This window comes from Drosophila montana, unplaced genomic scaffold (assembly GCF_035044405.1).
Source record: "Drosophila montana isolate Dmon_TW-CO22-7 unplaced genomic scaffold, ASM3504440v1 contig_3257_1, whole genome shotgun sequence".
Classification (NCBI taxonomy): domain Eukaryota; kingdom Metazoa; phylum Arthropoda; class Insecta; order Diptera; family Drosophilidae; genus Drosophila; species Drosophila montana.
The window spans coordinates 1,186,518-1,203,476 of NW_026998140.1; the positions used below are offsets into that span (position 1 = coordinate 1,186,518).

The 16,959-nt window shown below is 40.2% G+C and overlaps 2 protein-coding genes across 7 annotated transcripts in view; both read right to left on the reverse strand.

The window, feature by feature from the left end:
- Positions 1–16,959, reverse strand: part of smog — a 42,419-nt gene that overhangs the window by 21,652 nt on the left and 3,808 nt on the right. The gene's annotated exons all lie outside the window — the stretch shown is intronic.
- LOC135434044 (aldehyde dehydrogenase, mitochondrial-like) lies at positions 492–2,299 on the reverse strand. Its single transcript, XM_064690397.1, has one exon. The coding sequence runs from the start codon at positions 2,226–2,228 to the stop codon at positions 627–629; it is 1,602 nt and encodes a 533-aa protein (XP_064546467.1). The 5' UTR covers positions 2,229–2,299; the 3' UTR covers positions 492–626.

Here is a 16,959-nt window from a genome sequence, read left to right on the forward strand (position 1 = left end):
CTAGTTCTATAAAAGCAGCCTGTAAAGCTTTGGATTATGGCATTGATACAGTCTTCTATCCAAACAGGCTTCGCAATCGAAGCTTTTCTCAAAAAACATTGTGAGTTGAACCAGCAACTTTTCCTTCTGCTACCATCAAAACCGGTAATCCTAGCTGCAAGCCCCTTAAAAAAACGCTCATAAATAATAATAATGACCAAGTAAAACTTTATTCATAAATTATAAATCGCATTTGGCGAAAATAACTGCGATAATTACACAAGAAATCTCTTCATATGTCCAATTTCTGAAAGACCTCTAATTAAGCTAGTTCTCTATAGGCAGCCTTTTTCTTAAGAGTTTTCTGTGTAACAAAGCTCTGGATTATGGCATTGATACAGTCTTCTATCCAAACAGGCTTCGCAATCAAGGCTTTCCTCATAAAACAATAAAATTATTAGACATTCTTTTTGTTAGAAATCCTTGCTGTAAGCCCCTTAAAAAAACGCTCATTCATAATAATAAAGACCAAGTAAAACTTTATTCATAAATTATAAATCGCATCTGCAAAAAAAAATGCGATATTTACACAAGAAATCTCTTCATATTTCCAATTTCTGAAAGCCTCAATACGCTCAATTACTCAATCAATATTCAACATCTCTGGTCTCTGAACAGCAGGAGGAGGATTGCTTCTCCCTCAGTCTGACAATAACGCTCTTGATCTCCGTATAGTTGCGGAGCGCATACTCGCCGTTTTCGCGTCCATGTCCGGACATTCGGTAGCCACCGAAGGGCGTCTGGGCGCCCAGCTCATTGTATGTGTTGACCCAAACGGTGCCAGCTCGCAGGCCATTCACAATGTAGTTGGCCTTGTCCAGATCCTTGGTGAATACCCCGGCGGCCAGGCCGTAGGCCGAGTCGTTGGCACGCTCGACCACCTCGTCCAGTTCCTCGAAACGCAAAATCTGCTGAACGGGTCCGAAGATCTCCTCGCGAGCAATGGTCATGTCGTCCTCGACATCGGCGAACACAGTCGGTTCTATGTAGTAGCCCGGGCCTTTGGCACGCTTGCCGCCCGTCAGGAGCTCGGCTCCTTCGTCCTTGCCCGTTTCAATGTACTCCAAGATTCGATTCATTTGTTTCTCGCTAATCTGTGGACCCTGTTCGGTGTCCTCGTCGAAGGGGTTACCCAATTTGCGTTTCTTGGCGCGTTCCACACTGCGGCACACGAACTCGTCGTAGATCTCATCCTGCACGAAAGTGCGCGACGCGGCACAACAGCACTGACCCATGTTGAAGAAGAGTCCGAAGTGCGACATCTCCACGGCATAATTCATGTCGGCATCATTTAGGACAATCAGGGGCGACTTGCCACCCAGCTCGAGGGTCACACGCTTCAGATTGGTCTGACCCGCTGTCACCTTGATCTCTTTGCCCACCTCCGTGGAGCCCGTAAAGGCGATCTTGTCGACACCGCAATGTTGGGCCAGATAGGCCCCAATATCCCCATAGCCGGGCACAATGTTGACAACACCCGGCGGAAAGCCGGCTTCCCTAACCAGTTCGGCGACGTAAAGCGCCGTCAGAGGCGTCTGCTCGGCCGGCTTCAGTATAAGTGTATTGCCCGCGGCCAGAGCGGGTCCGAATTTCCAGGCAAGCATCAGCAGCGGAAAGTTCCAGGGTATGATCTGGCCACAGACGCCGACGGGCTCGTGCCGTGTGTAACAGAGGAATTTACCATCCGCGGGTATCGTCTTGCCCTGAATCTTGTCCGCCCAACCGGCAAAATAGCGCAGATTCTTGATAGTCAGCGGCAGATCCACATTGATCGTTACGGCATAGGGTTTGCCCGTGTTCACGGACTCCAGGCTGGCCAGATGCACCCGGTCGCGTTCGATTAGATCCGCCAGCCGGTAGAGCAGACGACCCCGGTCCGAGGCATCCATGCGACGCCAGGACGAGCCCGCTTGAAATGCCTTCTGGGCCGCTGCCACGGCATGATCTATGTCCTCCTCGCCGCCCCTTTCAACTGTCCCCAGCGAATCCTCGGTGGCCGGGTTTATCGTGCAAAACGTTTTACCCGAACAGCTATCTTCCCACTCATTGTTTATAAATATGCCCGTATGTTTGATATCCGGCAACTTATCCGGCTCCGCCGACTCCGAGCAAGCGGCCCGCACGGCCCGTACAACCAGAAGTCTACACTCTGCACGCAACAGCGATCTGGTCCTCGACAGACGCTGCATTTTAAAATTTTGAATAAAAAGTTTACTTAAAAAAATTTGTCCAACAAGCCTGAAAAGTTTTTACAATTTAAATTTGTGTAAAACATGACGAGCTATTAAAATTAGGAAAATAGACTACTTGGATAATTGGAGAAATTTGTGTAAGTATTTTAGTTACATTTCTCAAGAACAAGCCAAGCTATTGGCTTAAGACAAAAGAGGTTTAATTAATCTTTATTCCAGTATTACACATTTCAAATTTCAGCTGAATATAGCCAGTAGATTCTGAGTTATGACGCTGAACCACTTGCGAACCGGTTCGCTTTTGGTTTGAAACTTTACATTTTAACAGTTTTAATTAATTGGTTAATTTCGTGACCTTTATTTTTTAACTTTTCTCAAATTTAAGGTCCGAAAAATATTCGGTTCACGGTTCGTACCAATTCCTCGAACTAAGGTTCGGTTCATTGGAATTGTTTTCCACAGTTAGGAATCCATGTTTTGGTACGAAAATAATAGGCATTTTAAATTTTTACCCAATATATCCTGTAAACTCTCAACTTATAAGGATGAACCAGTTACGAACCGGTTCACATATGTTTGGAAACGTTACATTTTAACAGTTTTTATTAATTTGATACGTTTTGCAACTTTATTTATAACAAAGTTCCAGCCATGTCTGCAAGCCAAAAATATTTCCGGTTCGCGGTTCGTATCATTGACTCCAACTAAGGCTCGGTTCTTCAACCGGATTTTCGACAGCTAGGAATCCACGTTTTGGCTTGAAACTAATCGACATAATACATTTCAGCTGAAGGTAGCCAATAGATTCTGAGTTGTTGACTCTGAACCACTTACGAACCGGTTCGTTTAAAACGTTCAATTTTGGTTTAAAGGTTGGTTTAAAGCATTCAATTTTAACGTTTACAATTAATTTCTTCAACTTTATTTATTTTCGGTTCACGATTCGTACCAACACCTCGTACTAAGATCCGGTTCGTTAGCCTAGTTTTCCATTGATATGAGCCCACGTGCTGGTTCGAATCTAACAGATATCTTTTATTTTAGCTTAATATATCCGGTAAACTCTGAGCTAAACGGATGAACCACTTTAAAACCGGTTCGCATAAGTCCAAAAAAAATTATTTTCAAAATTTTGATCTGATTCCAAAGTCGAGGGATCGAGACAGAAGGGAAGAAAATCTAATTATTTTCTGCTAAATTAATAAATTAAATTAATTGTTTAATTCACGTAAAAAGTCACGTATTTCGCTTTTTAACCCCTCGACAATTTTTAAACAAGTATTATTGCCTATTTGTAAATGTTATCTGTGCACCCCGAAGATAGATATATGCAGATATATCTGCATAAATATTTGTTTCTAATTACCTATGGTTTGCTGTCAACGCCGACGTTTTTACATGCAATTAACTTTAACTGCATTTATCGTTAAAATTATGCTGATTGCCGTTTCATGTTCAGTTGCCATTTGAGTGCATTTAAAAATGTCAGAAGTGCCCACCCAATAGAACCAATAGAAACCGACCCAAGCACACACACACATGCAGAGAAAAACACCCACACACACACACACACACATAGTTGCAATTACGTCAATTGCATTTTTATATCAACGCAAATTGCAATTTAATTGAAAGCGCGACAGCCATGAAAGCAACGATAAACAAAGTTAAGCTTCGAAAACTATTCCGTGTGCTACACACTATATAACCATTTATTGCTCCATAGATAGATTTAAGTCTTAGATTAGAGACTTTTGATTAATTTAAGAGAATGTACAATAGAACAAGAAACAAGCCTTAACACACTCAGACCAAGCTCAGGGGTCGCAGCCGCGTAAACGAAGGGAAAGATTTATATAAAGCTAGATATCTTTCGTATATTTAGCATGTTCCCGAGTTTTACTTCAAATAATTATATACCAAAGGCCAAACCTTGAACAAAAAGCCATACCTTATGAAAATCGGATAAGATTTGACCGAGTTATGGGTGTGGGAAATTATGACCTATGTCTATATAGGATATTTGAGGAAACCATTTTCATATGAATTTCGACCAAAAAGAATGTTGCCACATTTTGATACCAAATTTATCTAGAGGCCAAATCATCACCAAAAAGTCAAACCTTGTGAAAATCGGATGAGATTTGACCGAGTTATGGGGTTGGGAAATTTCTACCCATGTCTATTTAGGATAATAACGGGTACTTTTTGAAAGATCTTTGAGATCTTTCCACGGGGAAGGCATGGGTATACCCGCTAGTATATATACATAAATATATTTATACATATGTATATAGTTTTTTGTTGGCTCGAGTTTAGTTTATATATTTTATGCTGGATCTGGCGACCTTTCCACATTAAGTATAATATGTTTATGTTCATATATTTTACTCCTTTGACTTTTTCTCACATCCAATTTCTATATCTAATTTTCCAAGTTCTTCCCTTTAAATGTAAATTGCAGTTAACTAGATTCCCTGCCCTTTACAATCTAGTTGACAATCAGTTTGTTTACTGACAGTTTAGATGGCATAAAGTTCTCCGTGCTTAATTACCACGATTGCTCATATGGCCATTAACAGTTTGTTGTCGGCCTTGGGGACTGCCACGCCCCCAAAGTGTGACAAAAGCAAATGTTACAAAAAAAAAAAAACGCCAACAACAGCAAAGGACAAAGAACTAAACGAATGCAAATAAAATGCGCGGTTCCCGGAGGACGCAGGACCTCAACGCGCAAAGGCGTGAGCAATCCCTCTGCTCCTCTGGGCGGGGGGGGGGGCGTGGCATGTGCGTCTCAAATTTGATAAATCAAATTTAATTGGAATTGTTTTAAATTCGATTTATGAAAAATTTTATTTGATTTGTACCGAAAAGCATTGCAAATTGCCGTGTGTCTCAAATGGGGCGTTCAGCAAATTGACGCTAATTGAAATTAATTATACCCTGTACACATTGAAAACGGCTGAAAAGCGGGTCGGTTGGTTTTGTGCCCATTTATGCGACGCTAGAAAAATTGAATATATTCTTGAGCCGGACGAGGAGCTAAATTTAACTCTATTTGCATTCTAGTTGCTCGCATTTTGTAGGTGGAGTACGTTTTTCTCTTTTGAAAAATCGATAAATATCGATTTCCAGTTATTTTGTAAACACATTTTTAAGGTTATTCGAGCTAGAAGCTTGAAGTTTTTAATATATATTCTCCTAACAAGCGCTGAACCTCGTTTATCGATTACCGATAACACGTGTCATTTTAATGAAATCGATTAATATCGATTCTTTACATATGTTCTTATATATATGTAAGAACTATAGGAGCTTATTTTTTGGGCAGTTTCGAGATATTTGGAGAAAGAACCTCTAATGTTTAAAATCTTGTATAAATATAAATAAATATAAATCCAAATCCTATCAATTTATCGATAGTTTATATCGTTTTCCTGAAATCGATTAATATAAATTCTAAGCTTATGATTTTTTACATACATACAAAACTTACATAAGGCAAAATATAAATAGTTTTAATATTTCGGACAGTAGTTACGAGAAGCGAACGTATGCTACGGCAGCTCGCGGCTGGCTACAGGGTATCTGCTTGTCGAGCAGCTATTGTTTGAGTGTTTTTTTTCCCTTAATATATTGCTGCAAATATTGGGCCCATTCCTGTTGGCACATGCGCCATAAACAAGTCGCTGATTACGTGATTTGGCCAGATGCCAATAGCCAGATATGAGGGTCCAAAACGAGTGCAGCAGCTTAGCCAGCTGTTGCCGCTTGCTGCTCGCTTGCTGTTCGCTAGTTGTTGGCTGTTTTCTGCCTGGCTGCGTCGCACCTGGCCGCACCTGGCCTCACCTTGACACTCGCTCAACTGCAGCTAATGCGGCTGGGCTCCGTGCGAGCTGCTGTGCATCAGCTGCAGAGCTTGTTATCCATGTGAATATGTGTGTTTGTTTATGTGTGTGTGTTTCTGTTTATTGGTTTTACAAATTCGCACACATACACACACACACTGACACACACGCGCACACAGTTTCCAATTAACAGAGCCGTGCGAAATTGTTGTAGCATACTTTTGTGCGCTTCCCAATTGAAACCACATCGTTGTTGCCTTATGTGTGTGTGCGTGTGTGAATATATGTGTGTGTCTGTGTGTATTTCGTGCACTGGCTGCCCTTTTTGCCGCCCACTTATAATTGCAATATTTGTGGCCAGTGGCTGGAGTAAATCACAAATCGTTTTGCAGCTGCATCAAAACCAGCAATTTGCATCATTTTGTTGAATGCAACATTTTGTCAATGCAACTGCCGGAGTTATGTTCACGTGTTGCAATTAACCGCAAACTAGTTTTGCAATAATTGAATCGAAATATATCAAATCAAAGCATGTTGCAGGACATTGATTTGAGAGCTGGCTCGAAATTGCTGAAGTACGAGCTGGAAAGGACAAAAGCAAGAAGGTCTATTTTCGGCATGCCCAGGATTAATTACCGTTGTGTATGGCTTGTGGTTTGGCAGGTATGTGTGTGAAGCATTGCAATGCTCTAAATTGCTGAGCTTGGGGAAATGTTAGGTATGTGTCTATGAGCTGTATGAGATAGTATGATGAAGTTAAATAAGATTTTGTTGATATTTAAGTAGCATGCCAAGTTAAATTCGAGGCATCAACTTGGGCATGGGAAATTGTGTATATACCAAGTACCAAGACTCAAGTCCCAAGACTCTACTAAAAATGAATACTTTCTCACATTCGGCAGAGATAAATATTCTATATACCATATAATATACCTACATTCCAAGTTGAATGTATCTAGCTCTTATATTCCTCGAGTTTTGCTCGAAAAACCATATTTGCAAATCGATTTTTATCGATTAGGTGGAGAGATATCGAAAAGAAATGTTGAAGCCTTTCCGCGTATGACATACTAGAATATTTATACAAAATTTCAATTCTCTAGCTTTTGAAGTTTTCGAGATAAATGCGTTCACACAGATGGATAGAAAGCGGAGCAGGAGAACATGACTAGAACGTAATGTTGAAAGTTATCCGAAAAAGTAAAATATTCTTAATCTGTGTACATGAGAACAAATACAAGAACCTACATACCAGATTTGATATATCTATCTCTTATATTCCTCGAGTTTTGCTCGAAAAACCATATCCCCAAATCGATTTTTAGCGATATTTTACAAGTGAATAAAAATATCGAAAGAAAATATCAAGCCCATTTTGAGTATTTCATCCAAGAATATATACATTTCAAATTTCAAGTCTTTAGCTTTTAAAGTCTTCGAGATAAACGCGTTTACACAAATGGACCAAAAGAGGAACAGGCGAACATGGCTAGAACGCCTTAGCTCATCAACCTAATCAAGAATATGTAAGTCAGACTACATTTTACATAAATTTTAAATTTATAGAAAAGATAGAGTATATGTTTGTCGCATTGCCCACAGATGCGGCACTTTTGTCAAGTCTATTATGCAATTGTTTTTGTGGCCTGCAAACATTTTGATGGATGCGCATTTCAAGGCAGGAAACGTCTGCCCGACACTGGCAATAATAATAATAATAAAATAATACATAATATGCTTAAAATAGACAGGCGTGAACAGAGAGGGAGCAAGAGAGAGACAGAGGGAGGGATGGAATGAGAGAGGGAGGAAGAGAGAGACAGAGAGAGAACTAGCCTAGAGACTGGCGCCTTTCATTAGACAAATGTTATTTTGCTTGGCTGCACACACACAGGCACAATGCTGAGGCGTGTCACAATCAAACAATGCAACAAAATACACACACACACACACACACACATACACGCAGTGTTGGAGTGAGACAAAAAATGGTTAACAATTAGACAAAGGCAAACACAAGCAAAGCGATTGCAACGTTGAGGACAAATTGTGCGCCGGCAGCTGCCACCCCTCCTCCTTCTGCTCCTCCTCCTCCTGCTCCCGCTCCAAGCACTCCCTCAGCCGCTCCTCTTTCTCGGGTCCCGGCCTCAGCTTTGTCCTGCGCGACGCGTCCTTTGTGCCCAAATAAGCTCAAGCAGCTGCGCTTCGGCAGACCGGCCCCAATTCTTTAGCTAAGCCCGAGCTCCCGCCCCCGAGCTCCCGCCCCCGACCCCGCCCCTTGACCCCTTCCAAAGCCAACAAATCGGACAACATATTGCCTAGCTTACCCCCCCCCCCCCCCTCCCCTGTATCCTGCCACGCCCCTCTGCATTGTCTGACATTTGAGCTAAAAGCATCGAGTGGCATCGGCCCCAAAACACTTTTCCAATTACGGTTTCTATAATGAAAAACTGTAACGCTTGTACCGTTATTGCGCCAAAAAGGCTTTTTTCGGCTCTACCCCACCAACCCCCCCCCCCCTTCTCCATTCCGCCCGCCTGGCAAAACCTTTTCCCAAGGACAAAGCGCTGTCAACGCGGCTGCTTCCGTTTCTACAACAAGTTTTTCTTCTTGTTTTTTAATCACTTTTCAGGGTCTAGCACCCGGCATACCCCCCCCCCCCTCCCCCTTGTTGCTTAACCCACTTGGAAGCGATTTTACCCATGCTGTTTACATGCGCAATTTGCTCAAGTGTTTGCTGTTTATATCATTAAATCATTGCAGGCAGCTGCATTGTCTATAAAGTTATCTAAGCACAGGGACTAAATACTCAGCTCAAGAGTCCTTAGTTTATCAACCCAGATATCTTCAAAAGTTCCCAAGTTAAAGACGCAAATGTGGGTAGAAGAAATTTGTTTCAGTTTTCAGAAAGTTAGAATATGGTTTGTTAAGTGGAAAATTAGGCGGGGGGAAGGTCGTGACTTTAAAGATTAAATAGAGTATTCTATTTCCTTAACAATTATATTTTATGCATCTTTTAAATCTGTTTCCATTTCTAATCAATCGTATTCCTTTTTATATACAAACGCAAAACAAGCAAGTGGAAAGGATTTCATATTTTTATATCGCCCTTCTATGCGATTCTCATTAATTCAAGTGAGGCACTCGGCTTTGTTCTTGCTTTGTTTATAAATATTTTATTCATAAGTTCTGTTGGCTCACAGCTCACTCTTTCTCTCTATCCCCCTCTCTCTCTCCCTCTCTCTCCCTCTCTCTCTCTCTTATGTCTTGATTATTCATGTCATGTCCCATACACGTTCTATTTTATATCTTGTCTCCGATATATATCATACAACTCACATTTTGTATATGTCTATCATATATCTTATATATTAGATAAGGTTTATGTTCTATGTCCTACATAGAAAATCCTCTATCTCATACATTATATATCTCATATCTCTTATCTTTCATTCTTCATTCAAGAATCGTTAAGAACAAATCCTGCATGACTAAAATTAAATCATTTTTCAACCTAATTGTTGTTTCTAATGATACAGCCCCCGCAAAAATGCTACACACATACAAAGATATATATGTTAGATATATATACATACATATATACATACATGTATGGGGTGAACGGGAGCAGCTCTTTGGCCGTAATCTACTTGGCCTACTTGGGCTAAGTGCGCTTTTAGATAAAAGTCGCTGGCGAGGCGGCACGGCACGGCACGCATTACGGGCAAAAGCGTACATGTTGAAGGGGGGTCGCCTGGCGGGGGGAGGGGACGGGAGGGGAGGGGAGTGAAGGTTGGGCATAAACATCCTTGAAAACCCAACGGAGCTTGTGTGTGTGTGTGTGTGTGGGTGCGGCCAGTGTTGTGCGACGGCATAATTTGTGCGCCTGAAACTGAACTGAGCTGAAAAATTGTCAGGCACATCTCAATGTTAATGTATACGAAAATTGAACTTTTCGAGGTTACAACATTTTATTGGCTTTGTTGTCGACACACACACACACACACACACACTAACACACACACACACACAATTGTATATGTATATAACACATAAAATAGTCGCAAACATTTTCATGTTCATTTCGCTTGAAAGCGCGTCAAAATGTCGCTACAATTTTCGCTACGTTTTTCGCCTTTTCAAAACAAAAAGTTCAAATTTCACTTTCTCCTTTCAATACAAAACAATGGGGAGCTTCTATAAGGATTCGAAGCGGTATATATACAGGAAATATGCATATCTAGATCCTGTTTGTTTATCGAATAGTCGTTAATCGGCTTTGACCGAGTCAAGCTCAGTTCTTAAGTCTTAGCTTTCAGCTTTCCACTTCTTCTCCTTCCTTCTACTCCTACTTGGGTAACATTTAAATGCTCTTCACGCTCATTTTACACCCAAAAACTTGAGAGATGATAAAGTGACCGAAAAAAATCCATACAAATGTTTCATGCAACTGCGTTTCACCTATTTTTCACTCTTACGAGTGAAATTTTCCAGATAGAGTTTCGTTTTTTCACAGATGTTCGCTTCTGCGACATATCTAGCTCCCCAACTCTATAGTTTTGGGCTGTGCGTTGATGATCAATCAGTCAATCAGTCAATCAGTCAATCACGAATCAGCTATATATATTTATGTACATATGAATATATATACACTATATATTTAATGCTGCAGATTTAAGATTTAAGTTGAGCTTTAAGTAAGATATAGGAAGTATCTTGCCTGGGATTTGAACCAGCAACTTCACTTATTGGTTCTCTTTACAATTCCCATTATCTTGATTAAATCACGCCTAATTAATTTAAGCAACGGCTTGTTATGCTTACATTCTTTCTATATATGAGGCTTCTAGCCTGGAATTCGAACCAGCAACTTCACTTATTATGAATTATGTGTATAAATCAGGCTCATTTTAATATTTTAAAAAAGTATTTTTACCCAGCTTCTTAGGGTATTTAAGCAATGTTTACATTCTATTCTACATAAGAGGCTTCTAGCCTGGAATTCGAACCAGCAACTTCACATTTTAACTATTTTTACGATTAGGAATCGCCTTGTTTAAATCAGCCCCAATTCAATCTATTTATGGAGTATTTGTACCCAAAAGATACATATCTCCCAGCTTGTTATGCTTAAATTCGTTTCTATATAAAAGGTTTCTAGCCTGGAATTCGAGCCAGCAACTTTACTTATTATTTCTCTTTACAATTCCCACCATCTTCTTTAAATCAGGACCACTTCAATCTATTTAAAGACTGTTTTTACCCAACCGATTTATATTTTCCGAGCTCCTTAGAGTATTTAAGGAACGTCTCGTTATTTTTATATATATTTTTTTTCTAGCTTATTTTTTGTGATTCTTGTTGGCGCTGCTGTCACAGCATGTGCACTCTCAGCGTGTCGTCCTCGCCGTGGCTGTACAACATGCAGCCCAAGTACATGTACAAAATGCAGCCAGGCGGCAATGCTACACGACAGACAGACAGACAGACAGCCAGGCAGAGACTCAGAGCGAGGGTGGGCTAGAAAAAGGTAGGGAGGCAACATTTTGGTTATATAATCAGTTGACTGAGAATAAAGTGAGCCGCACTTTTGTTGCCTTAAATCCATGTCCAGGCAGAGTTGAGCCTTAACTAAGCATGAATAACTTATTAAGTTGGCTTAGTCAAATCGCCGCCCCGGGGCCAAGTGCAACGTAAATTGCATTTAATTAACGCTAAAGCGAGGCTAAAAGGAACAAATCCCACAAGGGCAAAGAACACAAAGCACTAAGTAAATTATCCCCGATTAAGCGCTCTGAAAATAGTTCAAAAGCAAATCATTTATTTATAGAGAGCGCCAAATGAGCGTCCAAATTGCAATTTAGTCGATACGACTTGGTGCAAACCAAGCGGAATGCCATCCGAATTAGTTGAAAGGTAGAAAAGCACCTGGCTTTTCCATAACGATTAATGTGTATATTATTCGGACTTGTCTTGTTAGCCGAGATAAAGCAATATTATTTGTAAGTTAAAGCAAGATTTAAGCTTAAGCTACTAGAAATAATTTGAATTTTTTCTTAGTTTTTCTTTTGTGTTTATTTTGAAGACATTTAACATGAAGTTCAGAGTTCGAATATATTTATGAATATATTTATATATATATTTATTTATATATATTAATTTAAATTTTTTAAATTGTAAGATCATATCTTGAGTCGCATATGGAAGGGAAGTAGGTGGATAGAAATAAGTATACCCTGACAAGTAGACAAGAAAATTCGTTGGGAAAGTGCGAGATAGATAAATGCAGCATATATTGATTAGAATTTCGTTTATGTGTTGAGCTTCTTTTTATTGTTCCTTGGGTAAAGTTAAGAAAGCTTTTAAAGCAGCTAAGCTGAAGAATAAAGTCAATGCGAGCAGAAAATATTTAAGAAAATGGAAGTGAATGGAGAAAAAAATGAATTCAAAGGCTTCCAGAAAAGAAAACCTAGCACAGAATAATATTGATTAGGGGATTACAGCTAATATTGCTTGAACTTAGACTCTTGGAAAAAGCAGCTAAAAAGTAGTGAAAAGTAAACGAGAATCAAATGGAAAGAAAATATATATAAGGACAGCTGCCAAAGGGACCTTCTTCCAGGAAAGAAAAGCCTGCCTTTTCTTCAGCTCATTTTCCACAGCTCAGGTACAGCTAAAAATTACTTCAATCCAGAAAAGAAAACAAGGCTCTTGGAAAAAGCAGCTAAGAAGTAGTTAAAAGTAGACAAGAAAGTAGATGGAAGAATGTAAAGAGACCTTCTTCCAGAAATGAAAAACCGAGATTCTAATTCATTTTCTTCAGCCCATTTTCCCCAACTCAGGTGGGCACTTTTTGCCAATTTCTTCAATTCGCACTTGCAACTTTTCTTATTTCTACTTTTCACACACACACACAGACCCAAAGTTTAATCCAGTTAGAAGCTCTTCCGGTTACATCACATTTTCAACCGCAATTTTCCACTCGCAAGCAACAGGCCAGGCAAAGGGCCGAGACGTTGGCCAATCTGTGCTAGAGAGACCGTACAGAATGCCATTAGGGTCTGGGCCTGGCACCACATAAAAGGGCGGCAATAAAAAACGAGGAGGGCGAACAAAATGGCCAAAGCGAAGTAAGTTAAGTTAAGACACAAGAACTGCGAACGAGGCGAACGAGGCATAAAACCAAACAATTGCTGAAAATCAAATGTGACAACTTTTACCAAAATTAAAATCAGCAAAAGTAAAAAGCCAACACAACAGCCACAAGCATCAAATGGCCACATAAAAGAAAGCTACTTCTAGCTGGAGAGACAAAGCACGACTATCAGATATCCTATAATAAACAGATGACTAAATAATTTGTCTATCGGAGTTTGAGGAAATTTGTAAGGTAAGGAGTTGAGGTTTTAGAAGAGAGCTACTTCCAGCCTGGCGTGAAAAGCGCAAGACTAGCAGATACCCTGCAGAATACAGATGCCTAGAAAACTTGTCTATGGCTGTGGGAGGAAATTTGTAAGGTAAGGAGGAAGAAGACATAAGGAGTTGAAGACTGTCTCCAGATAGGTAATTGAAGAATTTATTTATTTATTTTATTTACGTGATTTATTATTATACCAAATAGAATAATATAATAACTAAAGCGAGGGAGTGCTAGCTTCTAGGGCCATCAACTCGAAATGGAAGAAAAAAGGGTTCAATCGAAAGATTCTCATATATTGATTAATTTTCGACCAAGCAGGAGTTGGAGTCCACATTTCATCAAGATACTAAGCTGATCAAGAATATAGACCATAAAATCACGTAGTGCAACTTTTACTCGACTATAAAATACCCCAACAGGCACATTTTGCGGCTACAGGGTATACAAAAACAACAAGCAACAGAAGAAGAGAGAGAAAAAGAGAGAGAGAGAGGGGGGATAGCTGCGCTGATGAGGAAATCGAGCGCTGGGCGTGTCCGTGGGGCTGTGTGCCCGGCCGGCCAGTGGGTGGAGGCGAATCATTGATGCCAAACGGAAATGTGCGCACTTTCAAGAAGTGCACTAAAAATGGCGACGAGCACTTCCGCTGATGGCACAACTGGAACTGACTCTGACTGACTATATGGCACGACTGGCCGTAGGATACACACACACACACACACACACACATACACACTGACCGTGCAAATGTTCACATAAAAGTTGAATGATAGTTTGAAGCGCCGGCAGCTGAAATCACGAATGCCCGAAGCACGTCAGAAACAAGTCAAAGCCAAGACACTTGCAATTGTGCAACCACGTCCTGGCAGGACCCAGTCGACAAGCCGGACAGCCGGACAGTCGGACGGCTGTCAGATGGCCAGATTGCCGGATTGCCAGATTGGCCCGACGCTTGTCCGGCTGTGTTAACAAGCGTCATTTCCAATTGCATTTAAAGCGTTCGGTTTGGTTGGCGGCAACTTTTATGAGCACAACATGGCGTATGATTAATATGATTAGCCCGCCAGCCCAGTTTACGGCCATATTCCAGCTAATTGCTCGCGTGTGTTGCATAACAATTGCTGCAAGTCCACCAACAAAATGCTCGTTAGTTGAGTTCGAACCAGTGACTCGCCTTTTGAGTGGTTCAAGCTATGTTTTATAGTTAGGAATTTCGTGTTTGAGCCGGTTCAGCTTGTATCTAGCTTGCAGTCTTGGCTCTTCTGTGTTGAGGTCCTTTTTATAGCCAAGTATTCACATTTCAAAACAGGGAAATATACTTTTAATCAAGGCTGTAATTTCAGATAAAATGTTTGATTCGAACCAATAACACGCTCTCATTAAGTTCGAACCAAATAACATTTAATAGTTAACAATATATTGAAATTTCTCGTTTGAACCGGTTCAGCTTGTATTTAGCTTGCAGCCATGGTTAGAACCCTTTTTATAGCCAAGTTTTCACATATCTAAAGCAGGGAAATAGACATCATAATCTTCAATCAATGCTATAATTTTAGATAAAGTGTTCGGTTCACAGTACGAACCGGTTCATGAACGGGAATTCAACCATATAGTTCTAGATTCAAGCCTTGGTTCATATACTTTGGTTCTGGCATAGGTTCATTTGGTTCTTTTACCCTTTGCTTCGTTTGATTCGGTTCATAAGAGCTGTGGTTCCGGGTTCGAACCGTCGTGGCTTTGAACCAGTGTTAATAATAACAGCTGTTACACAAGTTGCCCTTTTACATATGTATACATGCCCATCCCCTCTGCCCCTGCCCCTGCCCCTCTGCCGTCTGACCCCTCTGGACAGATAATTTTCGGGTCGTGGAATGGAAATATAACGGAACGAAACGCTTGGCCTGGAAAGAGGCAATAAAATTTGGTCAAAAGCAGAAGCATAGATAAGCGTCAAACAGTTCACACATTTTCCTAGGGCTCAGTCAGTTACACAGTTCCGCCCGCTGCCATCTCCGAATCCCCAACCCCCCTCCAGCTTTAGCCCGCCCCGCCCCGCCACGTTCGCTGAAAGTGCGCTCAAGCGTGAATATTAAACGTTTGCTGGGCGAGCTCCTTGGGGGAAGGGGGGGTAGGGGGCGGCGGCAACAGCATCCCTTACGCAACCGCAACGCAACGCAGCGCAGGCGACGATATTGAAAACTTTGATGGAAAACTTTAAGCAAAAGCTGGAAAATATATAAAGAACGCACAGCACGGAACGTGCATGAATAATGATTTGATAAAGTGCTGTGTAGTGTAAGTTAAATAAATGTTGTAATTGATTTAGAGTAAGTGTTGGATAACTCGCAAAGTATACGTGTCAACAATTTCGCACTGGTTTCATATAATCGATGCTTGGGAAAAACCAACTATTGATAGAGGATTGTTTATTTTTCAGAAAGTTTTCTATTTACTTTCTTGAGAACTGTCTGGATGCTTAAACTTTAATAAGTGTTGGATAACTCGCAAGTGTTGGATAACTGCACACTCTCTTTGGGTTAAAAATCGTCCAGGCTTGAAACTTTTAATTAAGAAGTTTCTAAAACTTAATTAAGTGTTGGATAACTCGGAAAGTATAGGAGTCAACAATTTCGCACACTCTCTTTGGGTTAAAAATAATCCAGGCTTGAAGAGAAATCAACTATTAATAGAAAAGATTCTTTATTTTTTATAAAGTTTTCCATTTATTTTCTTGAGAAGTGTCTGGATTCTAAAACTTAATTAAGTGTTGGATAACTCGCAAGTGTTGGATAACTGCACACTCTCTTTGGGTTACAATTATTCCAGGCTTGAAAGTTTGTTTATATATTATAAAATTTTTTATATATTTTCTTGAGAACTATCTTGATTCCAAAAAGAATCCTTTTCTTAAGACTTTTTCAGCCTTAACCTTGTATGACCTGTAAAATATTCCTACATATGACTTGTATTTAATTCTTACTTACTTAAACTTGGAATATTTTTAGGATATGGGCTGAAATTTTATATGTCTCATGGCAACAATTAAATTGCCCCAACTCCAAGAACAAGCCAAAAAAATTATATTTAAAAGTTTTCATTAAATATTTTATAATGTAAGTCAAAGTTTCAAGAAATAAGTTTTTACCAAATAACTTTCAAAACCAGAAATCAGCTGTCAAAAACAGTTGAAAACCTGAAAAATGGGCTCCTAATGAGTTGTAGCAAAAGACTTTGGCTAGCATAAGATGGCTTTAAAAAGCATTCGACAACAATTTTGTGGCCCAAAGCAAAACTTAAACTTATGGGTCAAGGGTCACGGGTTGAGCGTACGTTTTTGATCTTTGCAGCGTAATAATTGCGTTCAAAAAATTTGCACATTTGGCTAATCACTAGCTGCGCACCCAAAACTAAGTGTGTGTGTGTGCGTGTGTGTGTGTGTGTGTGTTGTGAAAATGCGTTG

Bases quoted from the DNA above. Each gene is read 5' to 3' on its own strand.
- LOC135434044 (XM_064690397.1), bottom strand. From the start codon at position 2,228: ATGCAGCGTCTGTCGAGGACCAGATCGCTGTTGCGTGCAGAGTGTAGA.